Consider the following 22,273-nt stretch of genomic DNA (forward strand, 5'->3'; position numbering starts at 1 on the left):
TATACTGTAAATTGGAGAAATGCAGTTTTGACCAGTCTCAGATAGACTTTCTTGGTTACGTGATTTCTGGGGAAGGCTTTAAGATGGATCCTGACAAACTCCAATCTATTTTAGATTGGCCATTGCCTAAGGGACTTAAGGCGATTCAGAGGTTTATTGGTTTCTCTAATTATTATAGGCGCTTTATTAAGGGTTACTCTTCTATTATTGCGCCTATTACCAATATGACCAAACAAGGGGCTGATACTAAGACCTGGTCTACTAAGGCCCTTGTTGCTTTCAAGACTCTCAAGGAACTTTTTGCTTCTGCCCCAATTTTAGTCCATCCTGATACGACTCTGCCGTTCCTACTCGAGGTCGATGCCTCTGAGACGGGAGTAGGTGCTGTTCTGTCACAAAGGTTAGGGGTGGACAAACCGTTACACCCTTGTGGTTTTTTCTCTAAGAAACTATCTGGCCCTGAAAGCAGATATGACATCGGTGACAGGGAACTCTTAGCGCTCATTATGGCTCTAAAGGAGTGGAGACATTTATTAGAAGGGACCTTACATCCTGTTACGATTCTAACGGACCACAAGAACTTGTCCTATATTGGGGAGGCTAAGCGCCTATCCGCCAGGCAAGCTCGTTGGTCCTTATTCCTGACTCACTTCAATTATGTGCTTACTTATAGACCTGGTTCTAAGAACTCTAAAGCCGATGCTTTATCTCGCCAATATGAACCGTCCACTATAGCAGAGCCAGTTCTTTCCTCGATAGTTCCTAAATGTAATATCATCGCTAACACGAATCTCAGGATTCATTCTCCGTTGCTTGCTGAGATCATGAAGTTACAACATCTAGCCCCTAAACAGACTCCTGGGGATAGACACTTCGTTCCTCCTGCTCTCCAACTGGAAGTGTTACGGTGTTTCCACAACAGCAAGGTAGCTGGGCATCCTGGCATTCGCAAGACGTATGCTTTAATCTCCAAAGATTTCTGGTGGCCTGCTTTACGTAAGGATGTTAAGGATTTCATCGGTACGTGTGAGGTTTGTACTAAGACTAAGCAACCTCATACGCTCCCATGTGGATTTCTGCATCCCTTAGAGGTTCCAGAGAAGCCATGGTCCTGTTTAGCTATGGACTTCATTGTCGATTTACCTATCTCTAAAAAACAGACTGTTATCCTCACCGTGGTTGACAGATTCACCAAGATGGCTCACTTCGTTTCTCTGCCTAAACTCCCGTCTTCCCCCGAATTGGCAGAGATATTCGCAAGGGAGATTTTTCGTTTACATAGGATACCCTCCCAAATTGTGTCTGACAGAGGTTCCCAATTTGTTTCCCGTTTTTGGAGGTCCTTCTGCTCTCAACTGGGTATCAAATTGAATTTCTCTTCTGCCTATCATCCTCAGTCTAACGGAGCTGCTGAACGCACCAACCAAAAGATTGAACAATATTTACGTTGTTTTGTTTCTGAACACCAGGACGATTGGGTTGGTTTGATTCCTTGGGCGGAGTTTGCACACAACAATCTCGTTTGTGATTCTACTCATTCAAGCCCCTTCTTCATGAATTATGGCTTTCATCCATCTATTCTTCCCTCGGCTTCTCCTTCCCAAGGGTTACCGTCGGTTGATGTTCATGTTGCCAATTTGAGGAAGTTGTGGGATCAGACTCGACAAATTCTTCTGCACAATTCTATGCTGGTTAAGAAACACGCTGATAAACGTAGAAGGGCGGCTCCGGTGTTTGTTCCAGGTGATAGAGTATGGTTGAGTACAAGAAACATTCGTTTAAAAGTGCCTTCCATGAAGTTCGCTCCTCGTTATATTGGACCTTACAGGGTGCTGACTCGAATTAACCCAGTTGCGTATCGTCTAGTTCTTCCATCTGCCTTACGCATCCCTAACTCATTTCATGTTTTATTGCTGAAACCACTAGTCTGTAACAGATTTTCCTCCACGGTCTCCTCCCCTCGCCCTGTTCAGGTGGAGGGTCAGGAGGAGTATGAGGTTAACGCTATCATCGATTCTCGAATCTCTCGGGGGAGAGTACAATATATGGTCGATTGGAAGGGATATGGTCCTGAGGAGAGGAGTTGGGTGCCTCAAGAGGATGTTCATGCTCCTCGTCTCCGCAGGGCGTTTCACTTCCGCTTCCCATCTCGTCCCGGTTCATTCCGCCCGGTGGGCGTTTCTGAGAGGGGGGGTACTGTCAGGGTACCTGAAGTCTCTACCTCTGGGAGAGGTAGAGACTTAGACGTCTATCCATCCGGACGGTCTGTTTCCCCTGTTCCTCGCGGTCCACCCGGTCACATAAACGCCGGCCGCGAGGGAGTCACTTCCTTTTGTAGCATGACGTCCGGAAGTCGACGTCATGACGCCAACCCGGAACGACCTGTCACTCAATTGTGTGGAGACTAATCAGGACTCGTCGGAGGCGTGTCTACCCTTCTGATCCAGGGTATTTAACAGTGCTTCTCTCATTTGCTCATTGCCCTGTCGTGGTTCTAGCCTGCCTAGTCACACAGTGCTCTGGTATTTTCAGTTTTCCCTTTGGTTCCGACCCGGCTTGTTTGACTTACTCTGTTTACCTCTGTTATCCTTGACCCGGCTTGTTCCTCGCTTACCTGTCCTCTCGTTCCCTCGACCTCGGCTTGTCTCTGACCATTCTCTATATTCTCCGTACGTTAGTCCGGCCATTCTAAGGTCCGGTATACGTATCCTGTACCTGTTTGTACTCTGCGTGTTGGATCCCTGTCCCGATCCTGACAGGGCTGCCTGAATCCCCTCCATCGCCATGAGCTGCCTCATTCCTCTCCATCACCATGGGCTCCCTCATTCTTGTCTATCACCTTGAGCTTCCCAATTCCCCTTCATCACCATGAGCTGCCTCATTCCCCTTCATCACCATGAGCTGCCTCATTCCCCTTCATCACCATGAGCTGCCTCATTCCCCTCAATCACCAAGAGCTGCCTCATTCCCCTCCATCACCTGCCTCATTCTTGCCCATCACAATGAGCTGCCTCATTCTTGTCCATCAGCATGAGCTGCCTCATCCCTCTCCATCACCATAAGCTGCCTCATCCCCCTCCATCACCATGGGCTGCCTCATTCCCATCCATCACCACAAGCTGCCTCATTCCCCTCCATCACCAAGAGCTGCCTCATTCCCCTCCATCACCATGAGCTGCCTCATTCTTGCCCATCACCATGAGCTGCCTCATTCGTGTCCATCATCATGAGCTGCCTCATCCCCCTCCATCACCAAGAGCTGCCTCATCCCCCTCCATCACCATGGGCTGCCTCATCCCCCTCCATCACCATGGGCTGCCTCATCCCCCTCCATCACCATGAGCTGCCTCATCCCCCTCCATCACCATGAGCTGCCTCATTCCCCTTAATCACCATGGGCTGTCTCATCCTCCTCCATCACCATGAACTGCCTCATTCCCCTCCATCACCACAAGCTGCCTCATTCCCCTCCATCACCACAAGCTGACTCATTCCCCTCCATCACCACAAGCTGACTCATTCCCATCCATCATCATGAGCTGCCTCTGTCCCATCCATCACCATGAGCTGCTTCATTCCCCACCATCACCATGAGCTGACTCATTCCCCTCCATCACCATGAGCTGCAGGTGCAGGCGTGTAGGTGGATTGAACATTTTGAATTTCCCACATATAACTTTTATTACAGATATTTCTGCTTTCAAAATGCTATTGTGAGTAGGGTTCCTGTAATTGTGTAGTATAATATTTAGGATAAAGGCTGATAGTTGTATTTACATATAAACAGAGTTAAGTAAAGCTATTTCTGTATTTATTTCTTCTTTTGAACCAGCTGGAATATTTGAATAAAGCCATGGCGAGAACGAGAGTGAAATCCTCGATCTGCCTGGAGGGGTGAGATTTCTGATCCTTTATATTTGCTGGAAAAGAGTCTGCTTTGGTTTAATGGGACATTTACCCTAATAATAAAACAATAGCACTAAACATGAATATATATTTTTTTTTAGAAACGGTAGAACATGTAGTACTGATTTCTAAATCAATTTAATGCCCCTTTGAAGGCCACCATTAACAAAACACATCATGGACCACTGAAGGTACAGGGCCTTGCTCACCCATGTATGAGTGTGGCTCTAGACCCTTTCACTGGTTCCAATTGAACGTTAAAAAGTAAGAGAATTATAAGGTGGTTGCTAGTGTAGAACAGGAGATTGTGAAAGTGGATAATGTAGAGTCAGGTCAGATTAGCTGAGGTGGGTTAGATAGAAGATGTTGGTTGAGGGGAACCTTGAGAACACCTTAGGAGATGGTGATGAGAGTTAGGAAAGTGGTGCTTGAGAGTCACGTGAAAGAGCTCAAGTTGTAGAAGATGGGGTCAGGGGTATAACAAACTCTTTATTTAGGAGAGTTAGTCCTCTGAGTGAGAAGGAAGTGGTTAAGAGAAAACTTGAGGCCACTGAGCCGCTAGATGGCTTAAATGGGGAGACGATGTCACCAACGGGGAGACGATGTCACCAAGGATGAAGGATGGAACGTCATTAATAAGAACATGAGAAAGCCAGGCATGGAATGATCAATAACCCCACACCTCCTGTATTACCCCCACACCTGCTGTATTAATCTTACATCCACAGCATTAACCCCAAACTTTCAGCATTAAAGCTGTAACCACTGCATTTATGCTCTGCACCCCGTAATATTACAAGGAACTCAGGGCTGACAATTAAAAGATGCCTAAATCAGATCCAGGGCTTTCCATGACCACACTTGGTGCTCCAGCCCCTCTCAGTCCCTTAAAACACCCCTGGTTACATACATAAAGTGCATGCTCATGACTGGCTGATTCCTTAAATTAGTTCTGGTCCGCCTTGGCAGCCCAACTGTTTCTGAACTACATTACCCATGATGCTGAGTACGGATACCATATCCAGGACGCATATCATCGATACACACTGATGGGCAATATTCAGGGCAGCATTGCCATGTGCTGCCAATCAACATGAAGAAGGTATGTGTGTCCAGGAAAACATGGCAGATAGGGCAACTTTCCTTATAAGGAATGTTGTACAATTCTCTGCAAAGCCAAAACCGTCCGTCACTGTCTCAAACAGGCAGCTGTCACTGCTGATTAGTATAATTCTAAGACTTAACTAGACTTGCTTGTTTTGACCTAAATTTTCCAAATCATCTGCTGACTTGTCACATTTTGCCATTTAGGGATCCGTGGCTGTGGATCTGCAAATTCTGTCGTCGCCTGTCCGCAGTGCTCTCTATTTTTAAACGTGCATTTGTTAATGTTGGCAAACTTTCAGATTTCAGTATTTAGAGCGAGGAGATATGACTACTGCCGCAGAAATGAGCCATACGTTCATGCTTTGTAGATCATATACTACAGATATAGTTTTCCTCTTTGCCTACATTTTGAAGTTTTGTGACTGTAAATCGCTAATTAGCGACAATCCCCTAAGTTTTTTTTTTTTACTGTACAGACTAAATCGGATATGATAGGGCAATATTAAGGCAAAAATAGCTAAACTGTTAAAAAAAAAAAAACTGAGTTAGAGAATTTGTCTAGTTTGCCTTTTTCAGCCTAAAATGGTCAATCCTCTAGTAATTTCTCCACAGTTAATGCATACCTTCCAATAGTGGAAGTGTGCAAAGCGGGATAGGCGTGCGGGCCTCAGAGGCTACATCACTGGTAATGCAGCTTGCTCCACTGGCAGCGCCCATAATGAACAGGTTCACCCAGAGAAATGGGCTGGACTAGCCCTTAGGACAATGCAGGGCATTCTGCTGAAGCGCTCTCTGCAGGCGTCTAGTGGTCATACCCAGCACAAGTATATCTAATGATGCACTCGAGCTTGGCTTCCCCAGGACAGTTCACTGGTGTCCCCGGATGCGGCGCAGGACCCCGATATCTGGACTGTTGGGAGGCCTGTAATCTACTAAATGGGGGTATATATTTCCCAGTAACAGTAATAGTTCTCTCATGCAGAAGTCAATGTTGGATCAAAACTGTAATTAGGCCGAATTTTGAGCTGTTTTTAACTGTTTTCCCTGTTACTTTCATAAATAATACCCGGATTCTCCAGAGCTGATACAGAAGAGAACTTGGAGAGATCTTCAGATCCTTTGTTTACAAGGAATCCATTTAAAAAAAAAAAGATATTCTGTAAAGAAGGGCATTATTTAAAGCTTGCATTGTGCATTAGGCTGATCTTGTAGAACAATTAAGTAAAATATATTTCACGATTATCAGACTAGTTGGATAATTAGTTCATACTGAATAGACTCACCAGTCTATGGGGAGATTTAAAAAATTGCCGGTAAATAAAAACTGGGGCAAAGTTCTAAAAGTGGAGCAGTCACCATGGCAACAAGTAGAAGTCTCTTGCTGATTCCATTGGATCCATGGTGATTGCTGTCTATTAATAGCTCCACCCCTCTTTTTAGATAAGAATGCCTTAGTAAATATATCCGTATCTTTCTGTTTTTCAGGTTTCTGAAATTTAGCGAGCAGTATCTAGCTCATGACCCCGTTATGTCAGGCTGTCTCCCCAGTAACCCGTGGATTACAGATGATGTCATGTACTGGACAATGAATTCTCTTATGTAAGTATTAACTAGGAAAACTAATGTTTAAAGGGACACTGTTGGCACTATAATCATTTCATCTCTGTGATTATAGTGCCTGGAGTCCCGTGGTATTGTCCCTCCATTCAGTGTTAAACCTTTTTCGAGCAGTATAAACACTGAATAAGGGTCCCTGGTTTCCCGTAGCCCCGCCCCCAGTGAAAGTGTAGCTAATGCAGAGATTACACACTTCCTTCTAGCCATACCAGCAATGGGCACTGTGATAAGTTGAAAGCAGTCAGCTGACACTCTCAGCCAATCACAACCACCCATTGCTTCTCAGGTTAATAATTCCTTGTTCATTAACCAAAGCAGCACAGAGGAGATGGGCTAATGGGGAGTTTTGTTTAGCTTTAAAAATAGTTTAATACATAATGGAAGGGCAGCGCCATAGGACTCCAGACATAGGTTCAATATAATGGCTACAAAATAGTTCACCTGTACTAAAGCAGGGAATCCATGAAATTCTGTACAACTGCTGGGTTCTGGAGTAGGATGTGAACAGTAGTGTAACAATGCACATTGGCCAATAGGAGTTAAAACGGGACGCACTTAAAGTCTGTAGATTGTAGAGACAGTTCTACCACTAGAATTTCTTTACACATGACATCAGAATTGTTTGAAATGAGATATTTAATTATAGAGCAGTTGTGTTTTATCCACACGCCAGCATTTTAACTGTGTTAATGTTATGAGTGCCAAAAATAAATGAGCCTTCACAATAAAAATTAAACCTTTTTTTTTAAAAAATTGGTGGCACCCTGCCTTGTTTATGAACGAACCTCTCCTTTCCTTCATCTAGACTTTATTATATATTAGTAAGATTAGCAAGAATGTAATGCATACTAGTAAGATTAATGTAATTACATATACTAAGTGTTTTTTAAAAGTGAGAATTTAAAGTGAATTGAAAATGTAAGATTACAACAGCCAAACTGGAAGAATTCTCTAAGTCAGTTATTCGTTCTGCTTGGCTACTTGCCTTAAATTTGTAATTCACTTTGAATTCTCACTTTACGGATTAACCCTGTTGAAAAGAATTTCCGAAAATTTGGTGTCTGCTACAAGTAGATTCTATACAAATTAGAGACATTCATTGAACACCAGACTGACTCCAAACCTCCTGAGAATCCCATAATCCGGGGTACATTTAGGGATATAATATGGCTTGCTCTATGTCCATCTAACAAGTATCTGTTCTGTTCCTATATCTATGTTTATACAGTGCGTCATTACTGGTATTTCGATTTATCTACACATGTACTCAGTATTTTTAGTCTGCTATCTCTCTGACCTCTCTCTCTGTAATGTCTACAAATCAAAAGAATGAGGCCAGTCACATCCTGTTAGGATTGATATATTAACTGCAATTTTGCTAAGAGATGTCTGCTTAGGGATAAATACAAAATGTGTAATATCTAAATGAATACATGTTTACTTTTTCTGCAGTGGGACTCACTGTTCTTATATCGCATATTTTAGACAAGGCTTGAAGTAAGGGGACAGTAAATTTGACATGTAGGTCAAATGCTCTGCTTACGAGTATTTTTCTGGAACCTGGCAGTATATCGCGGTATGCATTTTCCCAATAACAGAACCCAACTATAAAAATAATTGCTGTATATGGATATAATGCATCATACAGTAAGTACAATTAAAGCCTGTATTATACAGGGCTTTGCAAGCTACAGCTTGAATATAAGCTTTATTATGTTTTGCTGAGTACCCAACCTCCCTTTCCCCTCTCTGGCTGCTAAAATGCAGACATGATGTTTGGCATACATAAGTTGCTGTAATGAAGAGGTGAAAGAGATGTCTTGTACAGTTCCTCTGCAGGGATTCAGAAGTGTAGAAACAAAAACATATTTCTCTACAGAAATCATTCAATTGTAAATCATGGAGAATTGCTAAGGGAGTTCTAAATTTTTGGGAGAAAAAAAGTCAAACTGGAAACAAAGACAGCTATTTGTCAGTTTTGGTCTGAAAGTTTACATTACATTTTCTAGTCCTCCCCATTTCTAAGGTTTGAAAATAAACTCCAATAAATCTAAATTCTTGTTTATTATCTGAGGGTCTTCACAACTCTTCTTATTAAATCTTAGAACAGATGTACCAGATCCAGCTCTTTGACCCAAGAGCAGTATGTTCTGGTATTTGCCAACGTGCATCCAATGCTCCACACGTATCTCATACTTTCCTGTGTTCTCCAGGGTACCAATGCCCACCAAACTGCGAGTAGATCGTTGGACTTTTAATTTTATGGAGCTGCTCAATGACCAACGAGGACGGAAGGAGTTCTTGCAGTTCTTAGAGAAGGAATTTAGTGGTAAGAAATTGTGGAACAGAACATTAAGTATTTTTTGTATCCTGGTTGAGTCCTACACAAAATGAAGTAACATGCACACCAAACAACAGATTATAAATCCCAAACTCCACTCGTCTCCTGTGGCTTCTGGCACACTTTTCTACTGACAAATTGACCAAGCCCACAAAGACTGGCCAGGATAATAAGTTTCAGTTTAGAGGTTTCATCATTTTGATATACATAAACCAGGGTTGTCCCACTTTTGCCTAATGCTGTTTTCTAACTAGATTGGCAGTCAGAATGATGATGATTGTTGTCCAAAGGTAGTCGAACAGTCAAGGAACTTTGAAAACTCAATCATCAATCCTCTCCTCTTTATGATGGTGAACAGTGTGCTAGTATCCAGTAAATTAATGTTTATTTCTCTTTTAGCTGAAAATCTTCTCTTTTGGGAAGCTTGTGAAGAGCTGCGTTACGGGGAACTCTCTAAGGTTGCATCGACCGTACAATCTGTGTATGAGTAAGTTATTATTGTACAGGTAAACATGATTCTTTTTAACATCATGGCATAATTTAAAGTGCAGTAAATATTGAAGATGCATGGCTCTGTAAGCACCATAACCTTTAGAGCTAAATATTATTATTACTGGGTATGGTGGTATGTGTTATGAGCCGTTGGGTACTATCTCTGCACCTAAGGTCCATCCTCTCTGCTGCAACTCAGTGAATTTGACCATCAACAAAGGGTTCTTTAATTTTGCCTAAACAAGAGAGATGGGAGGGGGAATAGCAAACATGACGATGTGACTCTACGAGCAGCAAGAAATAGTTTAGTGGGCAGCTTATTTTTAGTTTTGGTGAGATATTTTAAGGGAGAGATAAAAAAAGGTTTATGGATCTGGAGGGAATGGACTTCGGAAATATCTGTGATAGGTTACCATACTTGGACATTGCTGCCATATGTAGACACGAGTCCCTAATATCTAGACTTTAGTTTACTACCTATTCTCTTGATTGTTATAATTAACTACCTATTATTAAATTTGCAGAACGATATAACTAGCTACCTATTCCGAAACATGTAGAGTTTATCATTAGTTAACTCTTCTTAAACATCTAGAACAGGGGTAGACAACCTTCGGCACTGTTGTAGACTACATACCCCATAATGCTCTTACAGACGCAATGCTGGCAAAGCATCAGATGAAATAAAGTCCACAAAATCTGGTGTGCAGAAGGTGGCCTACACCTGATCTAGAACATTATAACAAGATACGTCTTCTTAAACATCTAGAACTTTATAACACAATACATCTTCCTAAACATCTAGAACATTAAACTACTTACCAATTTTTACATGCAAAGAACATCTGTGCCAATATGGTCCATTTTTCATATGAATACAGACCAATGTTTACTTGAAAAGACTATAATGTAATAAACTGTATGGTTCCCTTTTCTGGATACGATTCTGTCTGTTCTTGTACAAACAGGACGTTTTTAGCACCGGGAGCAATACACTGGGTAAACATTGACAGCAAGACCATGGAGAAAACCTTAGTAAACATAAAGGACCCCCATCGGTTTGTGTTGGATGACGCCCAGATGCATATCTACATGTTAATGAAAAAGGTGGGTTTCACGATGCAGACATTACTTTCATTGTAACAGACCGGCGGAAAAATTACAATGCGTATTATCATAGGTACCAAAACCCCAAAGCTGTCCAACTTTCACATTTCTATTTGTAATGCTTTGTAATGTATTCCCGCAATGGTACAGAGTTAATGTAAAGGGTTTTGTCAAACAGAAGGATATTAAAAGTCGGCTTGCATACACTGACTGTATTGTGTAATGTGTGCTGCCATGTTACATGTTCCTGTTGTATGTGAAAGTCTGCTTATTCTTCCCACGATTCTCCCTGTTCCTGCAAGTTATGCCAACTACGGGAGATGAGATCACATTAACTTAAAATAAGGACTTCATTTTCTGATGTTTATTTACTTAAGGAAATTGGCTGGGATGAGATAGGAATCATGGGGGGTATGTTTATTCGCATGATATTCACTGAATGTGCCTTTTTAAAATGAAAATGTGACATCACAGCAAAATGATATTAATTTAAAGATATAAAACTGAACCATTGTATAAAACAGGAGTCAAATATTTTATTAATCATGGGAATAAACATCAAGCTTAAATGTGACGTCTCCTTTTTAACCTCTGACCATATATTTAGAACATTTCAGTAGTATGCTTTCTGATTAATTTCCAAATATATGATTACAGAAAAAGCTCAACTGGGATTGGTGATAAGTAATGTGGTATAAAGGGTACTGGATGCTCTTAAGGGAAAAATCAGTTCCCCCACCGGATATATATATATATATATAAAGAATATAGAAAATGAACCCAAGGCACACCAGAGTTTGCACATAACATTTTTTATTCATGCAAAACAATAATGGATTAAACAAACTTGATAGAAGAGAAAGTGCATAAAAAAAGTGCAAAATATGTTAGAACTATAGTCCCCAAACCACTTCTGAGTAATAATAGAGTGCTAAGAATGCCTACAACCACCCATATAAAATGGTATACTAACCAAGAGCAGGAGATATGATAGCCCCGACGTTTCGGCCCTTAAGCCTTCCTCTGGGGGGACCTCTCACTGACTCATCCAGCTTCCCATTTATATACCCCGTAGCCACCTAAAACAATTCATCTAAACTAATTAGCCAAAGTGCAGTCAGCTGAGCGAGGGGAGCACCTTCGGTAAACGATTTGATAGAGAGACACTTCCATACTCCCCCGGAAAATACTTCCGGGTTCTCATGACGACATGATGCACATGCGTCTAATAACGTCTAATAACGTCACCCCGTGCGTAATGACGTGTCTCATCATCTAGGACACTACAGGGGGAAATCGTGGCCATTATGCAAATGTGAAAATAAGCTTACTTTTCTTTCCGTTTACCAATTTTGGCCACTATTTCCCCTGTAGTGTTCTAGATGATGAGACACGTCATTACACACAGACGTGGTGACGTTATTAGACGCATGTGTGTCGGGACCTCACGAGAACCTGGAAGTATGTTCCGGTGGAGTATGGAAGTGTCTCTCTATCAGATAGTTTACCAAAGATGCTCCCCTCGCTCAGCTGACTGCACTTGGGCTAATTAGTTCAGATTCATCATTTTAGGTGGCTACGGGGTATCTAAGTGAGAAGTTGGAAGATTCAGTGAGAGGTCCCCCATAGGAAGGCTTAAGGGCCGAAACATCGGGGCTATCACATCTCCTGCTCTTGGTTAGTATACCATTTTATATGGGTGTTTGTAGGAATTCTTAGCACTTTATTATTACTCAGAAGTGGTTTTGGGACTATTGTTTTAACATATTTCGCAGTGTTCTATGCGCTTTCTCTTCTGTCACGTTTGTTTAATCCATTATTGTATTGCATGAATAAAAATAATGTTTATGTGCAAACTCTGGTGTGCCTTGGGTTTGTTTTCTATTTTCTGCTTTCTGATGAATGCTACAAAGAAAGATTGCTTCTCAATTTGTTATTTTTTATGACATTTTTCCCCACTGGAAGTCCCAGGTAGGTGAATGCAAATCCTACCAAATTATTGCTGACAATAAATGTAACAAGATCTTCCTATTTTCTGTTCCAGGATTCGTACCCGAGATACCTAAAATCCGATATGTACAAGAGTCTTCTGGGTCAAGCATTTATTCCTCCGGAGACCAAGAAAGGGTTTGTAAAATTCCATCTTAAATATTATCTGTCAGTAGAACACGGCCTATTTAAAATGAATATCGAATTAATGTGAGTTCATGTTTTTGTGTTTTTAAAGTCGCATATGATGACTCGTATGTCCTTGATCAAGGACACATGCCTTGGCCTGCTGAGATAAATCTTATTTAAAATTATACATTTGCCTTGTGATAATTCGCATAGGGTTATTTGCAACAAATTATTATTTTTGATGAAATACTAATGAATCTCTTTACTAAATCAGAAATTGTGCAGAAGGTAATTGCAAATTATACACCAAAACAGCGATCGGGAAAAATAGCTCAGATCATTTTTACAGTATAGCTATCATGACTTAATATTTGTAATTCTAGTGATTTTAGTCACAAAAAACACACTAGGGCTTATTTTCAGGGTAGGGCTTATTTATTTACGATACCGGTATGTACATTGAACCCCACCTTTAATTAATCCACCCCCCTTTAATTAATCCACCCCCCTTTAATAAATCCACCCCTCTAATTAATCCACCCCCTTTAATAAATCCACCCCCTCTAATTAATCCACCCCCTCTAATTAATCCATCCCCCCTCTAATTAATCCACCCCCCCTCTAATTAATCTGCCCCCCTTTAATAAATCCACCCCCTCTAATTAATCCACCCCCCTCTAATTAATCCACCCCCTCTAATTAATCCACCCCCCTTTAATTAATCCACCCCCCTCTAATTAATCTACCCCCCTTAAATTAATCCACCCCCTCTAATTAATCTACCCCCTTTAATAAATCCACCCCCTCTAATTAATCAACCCCCTCTAATTAATCCACCCCCTCTAATTAATCCACCCCCCTTTAATAAATCCACCCCCTCTAATTAATCCACCCCACCTTTAATTAATCCACCCCCCTTTAATAAATCCACCCCCCTTTAATAAATCCACCCCCTCTAATTAATCCAGGACCCCTTTAATTAATTCACCGCCCCCTTTAATTAATTCGCCCCCCCTTTAATTAATTCACCGCCCCTTTAATTAATTCGCCCCTCCTTTAATTAATTCACCGCCCCCTTTAATTAATTCAGTCCCAGACATAAAATATCTACTCACATTTCAAAGATGCCTTCCTTGCCCGCCGAGTCCGACCACTGGGTGCCTCACCGCCTGGAAATGGATCCTTCCGCTGAAGATCCGTGAAGGCAGACTGACGGCGCTGCGCGCGTCGTCATCACGTTGCGCAATGCCGCGGCCCGCAACGCTCCTCCCCCTCCTCCTCATAGAAGAAGGAAGTCCCGCCGGGCCGCAAAGGTGCAATGCCTAGGTCTTATTTTTGGGGTAGGGCTTATATTGCAGCCCACCCCAAAAATTCAGCTAGGGCTTATTTTCAGGGTAGGGTGTATTTCCGGGGAAACACGGTCCGAAAAAATTTATGTCAAGGTCAAAATAGACAAAGAACCAACATGAGATCAAGTAATCGAACGATTGCTCAACCAATCAAACATGGTTAAGGCGTTATGATTGACCAGCCATAAAATGACTGAATATAATATGGCATCTTACCCCTGGGCTAAACCAAGAAACTAAAAAACAATGGGGTTAAATAACTGTAAATCATCTTCTTGTGAAGGTTAATGCATAAGATGAAGGAGATGAATAAGAACTAAGTCCAAAGATGATAGCTACAGAAGCAGAAACATAAATAAACATTTAAAAGGGTTACACTAATTGAATAAATATATAAAATAATGATAAAAAGCAAAGCAGGACTTTTCCAGGGGCTTATTTGCTAAATGAGAATTACCAGGAATTTCAAGTGATTTCAAAGTGATTTTCACCAATTTAAAGTCCAAAAAAGCTGAAATGGAAAAATTCAGCAAAGCTTCCAGTTCACCAATTTTAGTTGAAAATTTTAAATTCAGTTTGAATTCTCGGCGTTAGTGAATAACCCTGTTTGTGGAAATTGTGGAAATTCGTGCTTTGACATTTTATTTGAGTTTAGATTTTGAAAGACTTATTTAGTTCTATAAATTTTTCACTCCATATATTAGAAAACTAGTTTGCCTTTAGCTGGATAGTCTTTAACGGTGTTTTGGTTAAGGCGGCTTATTGGTGTCCCGTGGGCAACAGAAAACTAGATTATTGTTTGTTTGGTAGTCTTAGCTTGCTATTGGCTAGAGGGTCTTCATGTTGCCGAATGGTCAATTGAGTCAGATTCCCATTGGGTAGCATTACATATAGGTGCTCGAGAGCCAGTCGGAAAATGTCCAGTAGCTCGAGTGATATCATAGAGCCTCACAGCCAATAGGAATACAATTAGATTACCGTTTGGTTAAATAGCTTTAGATTGCATTTAGCTGGAATTACATCATGGTGCCTCACAGCCAATAAGAATCTTCCATACCGTTGACTGTTAGAACATCGGTTCTTTTTTTTTGTTGCTGTTAGAATAACGTTTTCTTGTCATGCTCTAGGGAGCAGTGGTTTGTGTAAAAACAATAGACAGTCAAAATACATATTTTTGTTGCTAATGCTTTTCAGGTTGTTACTGAATATTTTTCTATCGCACAATCTTGTTCACATTGTCACCTGCAGCGTTTTCCCGTTTATGAGAAGGCAGCGTCATTCAAGTCCCAGCCCGGCATTTATGTTACCGCAGGGAGAAGACACAAGGACAGAGATAGAGGGAAGAGCCATGTCCCCCGCCGCCACATCCCAGGTGCCGTGAAAAACGATGTCACATTAAGGGTGATTTATTACAGTGTCCCGGGCACTTTAAGAAACTCTGCTTCTTCTTTACTTTTGTATATTGTATAAAAGGGAATCTCTAAGCTTCAGGCATTTGCGCCTGTCATGAAAATTCTGTTACTGTTACAGTGGCGGTAAAGGAATACACCACACCACATCCTGACAGCTCCAAAATTCTAAACCCCTACCAGACCAGAAAATGATGAGACAGAATAAAATACCTCTATATGGGCAAAGGGAGGAATTATATATTGCAGACATTGTTTAAATCCCTTTCCAGTTTAGAATTTTTTTTTAATAAAAATAATGAAATCTTGAGAGCTTGTCTCAAACCACAGGTTAAAATTAAAAAAGTATTTTTGATCACTAAAAAATTATGCATTTTTGTTCATTTTTGTTCAAATCATTTTTGTTCATTAATCGTATCATGTCTGTCTCTCAAAAGGAAGCTAATCCCAGCGCTTCACTATTGCAATTTTTATTTATCTTTTTGTTTTGTCCTCGTTTATTCTCCCGGGACTAGTTTTGGCAGAAATACAATATCCATTATTCCAGCAAAAAGCATCTTTGCAAATTTAAAATAAATAAAAAAGATTCTGAAAATGCTGGCAAAATGCATAAATTGGCTGCAGGCCGTGTCCCCATTGCATCAGCTGTTTCTCATGTTTGTTGGGAAACAAAAATGTCAATTTTATAAATACCAGATTATAATTATTAATTAATATGCCACCCACTAAAACGAAACGATATTAAAGGAAAATCCTCTGTCTTTGGGTTACAGAAAATAACTTTTGGTTTGATGTGTGTTGTTGCTGTTTTTTTAGAGATAACGGTGTTTGTACTATAATAACAGTAATTCTTTTAACTGTTGAAATATCTTGTAATTAGTTATGGTAGTATAACAGTTGTTTGCCTTTTTTGTTTGGATTTTTAAACAACCTAAATTAACTAAGGAAATATATAAAAGCACATGTTTTTTATCTTCCATTGAATAAAGAAAATGCTAAATTAACCAAGGATACATTATTATTTTAAAATGTAACAAACCCCATTCCTGCTATCTCTGTGTTTTACAGGGCGGCTTTGTTTGCTTTGCCGGAAGGGAGGGAATTATAGGATATATTTGCAGGTTGCAATAGTATCCTGCAATGCTCTATGTAAATACATGGCCAGCCAGCCCGACCTGCTGTGGGTATAATGCCTACATATAGACATTTTGTAGATTCTGACATGAGTCTGCCATCCTTACCAATACACGGACATATGTTTTGTCACACAGGCTTCTTGCTAATATTTCAGATGCTGGCTGAAATATTGCGAGATAATGGATACTGTATAATCTGTGAAGCATTATATGGCGAAGCTTGCAGTAACATTCTTGAAAAGAATGGTAAAAGTATGGTTGATGACTTATTAAAACAATAGATATGTAAGTTATGGGTAAAAAAAATATTGAGTTAAATTATAAGTGAAAGAAATATTGTGTTCCGGTTTTGTCATGATCTGTCCTTCTGTGTGTTTCATTTGTACAGTTTTGCTTCTCAAACAGCCCCTTGGCTCTGTTGCCTGAAAATTCATTACCCGTTTGCCCTGAAGAGCGTCACTTCTGCTCCTTGCCTGGCCCCTCCTCCATTTGCCTGGAAGCCCCTCCTAACTCCGCCCTCACGCATCCCAGCACGAATGGCTCTCAGAGGTTTCTTTTTTATGTCCTTGAATTATTTTTATTTTTTTTCAATGCATTTTTACTTGTGACACCTGATTTGTGATACATAGCATGGCTTTTCCTGTTTATTAAACACTTATATTTTAATCAACCATTTAATGACCACTGACAAGTTTGGCATAACAGGATATAAAAGGATTGTATTCAATTCTAGTTCTTAAGTGTTTAATAAACTAAACCTGTAGCTCAATGATAGTGAACTTATGGCATTGATGTCATCAATGGCACTTGGAGGCCTCAGAGGTGGCACTCGGTGTCTGCCTACAAGATAACCATAAATTATGTTCATTAAGTACCTTAATATAACATGATATCTTCATCATGTGGCAACCTGTCGCAAGTCGCGTTGAGATTAGCACACACTGGTGGAATAGAACCAGCTGGTAGACAAGAAGGCAGAGTCCACTGGGGAAGGAGATATAAGAGAAGAGAGTCCAAGTAGAGTCCAACAAAGCTGAAATGAAATAGTGAGATGAGGTAAAGATTTAATAGCAAGGAGACTGTGGCGGACCGCCTGGCACCCCAACTGGGTGCCTCCGCCAATCGCTGCTTCCTAGTAATACTTGAGTACCATAAGCACTGCACTGGACACCATAACCACCGTAGTCCCTACTTCCAGCGTTACAGCTTGGTTGGGGTCTCGCTGTCCTCCACCCATCCTGGACCCAAAACCAGGATCCAGCTTCCAGTGGGTAGACCTCTTCTAAGCCAGAGAGTAGAGCAGGGTGCTCTTACAAGGGCAAGTGATTATAACCCAGGGGAGTATAGTGATATAGCAATCCCCAGAGCAGATACAGCTGTTAAGGGTGAAGAGGAACTGTTTAATGGCAACCATAACTGTCCTTATAAGTCCCCATGCAAGGGGTTTTCCATAACATATTCCAGGGGCATTCCCCACTGGACCTGAGAGGGGACTGTGACAAAGTACACACTGTAATTACATTGGCTCTCAGGTCCAGGACACTCCCACACATGCCTCTCATGTACCAAACCTGGTGATTTAAAAGGCTCGAACAGAGCCTTTTAACAGTCCTGAACCAGGGGCCATAGTCCTGAGGCAAGAGGCTGGCCAGCAGGTCCCTCCAAGAACCAGTGGCAAGGTTAATTTCGCCACAGAGACAGTGGGCAGTACAGACTGATGGACAAATGGCTAGTAAGTAGATGGAGAAAATGGAAGGGCAGGACATGTAGACCAATATGGAGGGTTTACTGGTAGAACTGGTATTGAGATAGTGAAACAGACCTTGTAGAAAATGGGAAAAGTGTAGGAGATTTGGGCGGGGTAGTATGGAACTGGGATTTAGAGTTAGTGGGGGCAGCAAATAATTTTATAAGAAATGAAAACAAAGTGATGTGAGTTTAAATAGAGAAAGGATGTTGATATGGAGAGGTGAGATGACATGGGTGGAGCTGGCATGTAGACGAAAAGAGGACAATGTCAAATACAAATGAAAAGAAGCACATATGAATAGGTAAACTGAGCTACAGAGAGAGGAGAGTAGGCTAAAATGGGTCTAATAAGTAAATCAGCAGTCTAGGCCCAATCTCACCCGTTTATCTAAGGTTCATGATCATAGAATGGATGGCTTGGAAACCTATTGATCATAATGTTACATATTTTGCCATATTTGTGATTAAACTCTTATTAGAGATAAGTCACTATAAATATTTTTACATATGACGTCTAAATCCCTTAAGTCTCCCCTGAATATATCCTGAATTGAGGCACTTGATTCACTGGGAGATCGGGAAAACATTCTCAGATGGTGTCATCATTAAAAATATAAAGGAATAGGTTAGAAAAAAAGAACTCGGTGATCCTGGCATGGGTTTTGACCCAGACTTTGTCTACCATTGGACTCTAAGCCCCACGTGAATCCGACCCTCAGCCGACCCAAATTTTAAATCTCTAAAAACCTGACCTCATGCCAAAACATCAAGAGACTCTGAAATAGGGACTGACTCTCCTACAGAAGGGACACTTGGGAAGTATGACATGGCTGAGCCATACATAATGACCCTGAAGGGTTAACTTATTATTCCATTTTGTTAAAATGATGGCTTGAAGGGTCTGTGAGCCACACTGCACTGTATACTCATCGCTTTATAATAAAACATTTTCTAAAAAGTCATCTGCTAGAGGGAATCTTCAGATTATTTAAAAACCATCTGTGATCCTTCTTAAAAATTACATAACGTATATTATCCATGCGGCACTGCACGGTTTGGAGAGCCTTCACTTCCTATCTGTCATATGTATGCATTATTTAATGGCTTGGGGGCTATGCTTTTTCTTTTCCCTATAAAGAAATATTTTTTTAAAAACTTTTTTTCCCTTCATCTAAAAAAAAAATTTTTTTTAAAGACATTTTTAAAGGAGCTGTATTGGATGCGCAGTGGTACATTTCGAGCCATGTAGATAAACAGAAGGATCTCTGCTGAGCGCTCCAGAGTCAGAACATTTCTCCAGAACTGATCACGTTTAAAGAGAATCTATCAGCCGCAGAACTGCTAGCAAATAAAGTCATTAGATGTTCTGCACGCTCAAAATGTGGCTCTGGATCTGACATATGGACTTGGTACACTTCCTGAGCAGAGAAACCCAAAGTAACTAGCACATGGGATTGTGGGAGACCACGTTTGCCAGTACTGATACAGCGCACTTTGATTAACTGGAACTGTCATATTTGTATTTCAGACAAATTTACATGACGGCAATAAGGAATAACTATCATTCTATTCGATCTAACGCAACATACAAAGGAAATCTATTTGTTTATAAATTATATTTGAATATATATTTCAGCCCGAATACATATGAATTAAAGAAATGCTTCAGAAATTTTGAATTGGACCTGATTGTCAAATAGACAGCCCTCTCTTCTAGATATTTAATCAGATCTGGATGAAAATAATTATTTTAGGATTGTCACATTCTAATTTTTCTAGGGAGATCCCTTTGGAAAATAATTAATTTAGGATTGTCACGTTATAACGTCTCTAGAGATCCCTTTGGAAAAAGTCAGTCTATTATCTTTAAATCCCTGGATGGCATGGGTGTGCCCAGCATATTGCCAGGCAATGCTTTCAGCACTGTACCAGAATTCAACCAGTTAAATATAAAACCTAACACATTAAATCTCTCTGATTTAAATCTGAGCATGGTATTAAGGCTTTAAAAGTATGTACATCCGCTTGCACCAGTAAGATGTGTTAGAAGCATGGTCTTTGATATATAATAATTCTATTTATAGATATCGTATATGGTGCCAAATTATTTTGTAGATTATGTGGATGAGACAAACAAATGTATTTAACAAGGCAAGTTTAAATTACAGGAACAAGAGGCAGTGAGGGCCCTGGATAAGTGAGCTTACAATCTAAAATGGTAGCGCTCTATAAATAATAATCTAGCCGAACTGGAGACATTTTTTAAATGTCCTGTATTATCAACTTGGGCTGTTCTGAAACGGGTGTCACATCGCTCTGATTCTCAATGAGTTAAAAGGACATCCATAAACTGGAAAGCAATTAGTGTTTTTTTTAATGCTAGCACCACCAAGTGGTACTTATAGATACAACAGAACCTGATGGAATTGGTTTTTCTGCAGCTGGTAAATCCAGCTTCATTTAGCCTTTTGTCTGCCAGATCAGAGAGAAAAGAATCATTGGCAATCATTGCTTATGCCTCGTATTTCCATGAAACATATGTAGATAACATGCTCCCCTAATAGAAAGCATTTATCTGTATAATGCATTACCTATAGAACATATTAAAAGATAATGGTTCTGGGGGAGTGGAGCTTGACCTTCATCAGGTCAAGGTGAAATCTGCCAAGTCTCTAAATATCAAGGATCAATCTATACATCCAGCCAAGATTGAGCTTGTACTCACCTCTGGACTTTTCACCTGAGTTAATTCATGCCGTTCTTTCTCACCTCCAAGACAGAAATTCAGAAATGTAGGCCTAGTGCCTATCATCTTCTTCTGACCTCTGGGCTGGAAGAGCTGCTCGGCTTCTCATTGTCAACTAGAGCACAAGAACCAGACCCTATATCCTCATATAGGCAGCTGAAATAATCTCAGATACGGGGCGACGGTCCCAGAAATCACCAGCTGATTTACTTACCAAGACAAAAGACATTGGGGCCCTGCTCCTGGGACAAGCACAGCCCAATATGACTGCTATAGAAGGCCTCAAATACATCACAGAGCCAGGGGAATGGTTACAAACTCCCTCAGTCCGTCTCAAGGGAATGAGCAAACATTCTTGGGAGCCATGGATGGGACATCCCAAGTCACCAAACAAGACAGCCAGAATCTCTTACTGGATATACAGACGGTGGCTGACATGGTGGTGATTAACACTGACGTGCAAGCAGTTATAGACAGGGTGCACGCCTCAGAGGAGGACATTTTTGATCTACAGCATTGTATGTCTTTTGTGAGGAATTCTGTTCAGAATATTTAGGCTACACAACATATGCTATCTATTCAGATAGCTGCTCTAGATGCCAGATCTTAGAAATCAGAGGCATTCCAGACAACATCACTCTAGAGGAACAATCACATTACATAATGCATAACGTGGCATCAATATCACTTCCAAGCTTGGCAAAGAAGTTTACTATCGATGGGATATGCTGTTTGCCTAAGTCACCCAAGGCACCACCCTCTGCAGTGTGAGACATTATCATCTGCTGTTCATCCTCACAAGACAAGAGAAGCAAAACACTTTATTCTTTCGATGGCCCCAACCTCACTTTTTATCAAGACCTAACAAGGCCCACTCTTAAGTGGCGAAGGTCTCTCAACTTGTGGTAAGCTGAAGTGGAATATCGGTGGAGGGCACCAAGATCCCTAGTGGTGACTCATAACGGGACTGTGCACAAGATGTCTTCAAACACACAGGCACCTGCACTCTTTAGTGCTTAGGGACTGTCTGTACCTGCTATGGACTCTTAAAGACAACCTGACCCTCACACATGGGACCTGAGCAATGTAGTCCCTTTTATGTCTAGATAAACACAATCGGGAACCTGACTAGGGTTGTGGATGCTATAGAAACAAGCATTATATGTCCACATGTTCCGTTTCACTTTAGTTTCCTG

The 22,273-nt window shown here is 40.9% G+C and overlaps 1 protein-coding gene across 4 annotated transcripts in view; it reads left to right on the top strand.

Annotated features, from left to right (window-relative positions):
* RGS11 (regulator of G protein signaling 11) overlaps positions 1 to 22,273 on the top strand; it is a 110,678-nt gene that overhangs the window by 86,256 nt on the left and 2,149 nt on the right. For 2 of the 4 annotated variants that reach the window (XM_063430691.1, XM_063430692.1), the window contains 8 exons: positions 3,833 to 3,894; positions 6,499 to 6,612; positions 8,844 to 8,959; positions 9,371 to 9,458; positions 10,432 to 10,570; positions 12,615 to 12,697; positions 15,286 to 15,409; positions 16,971 to 17,131. In XM_063430691.1, coding sequence (XP_063286761.1) covers positions 3,833 to 3,894; positions 6,499 to 6,612; positions 8,844 to 8,959; positions 9,371 to 9,458; positions 10,432 to 10,570; positions 12,615 to 12,697; positions 15,286 to 15,409; positions 16,971 to 17,131 — 887 coding nt within the window. Of the gene's footprint in view, positions 1 to 3,832; positions 3,895 to 6,498; positions 6,613 to 8,843; positions 8,960 to 9,370; positions 9,459 to 10,431; positions 10,571 to 12,614; positions 12,698 to 15,285; positions 15,439 to 16,970; positions 17,132 to 22,273 lie in introns of those variants that run through there. The other 2 variants (XM_063430693.1, XM_063430694.1) reach the window with 2 other exon arrangements.

This window comes from Pelobates fuscus, chromosome 8, assembly GCF_036172605.1.
Source record: "Pelobates fuscus isolate aPelFus1 chromosome 8, aPelFus1.pri, whole genome shotgun sequence".
Taxonomy (NCBI): Eukaryota; Metazoa; Chordata; class Amphibia; order Anura; family Pelobatidae; genus Pelobates; species Pelobates fuscus.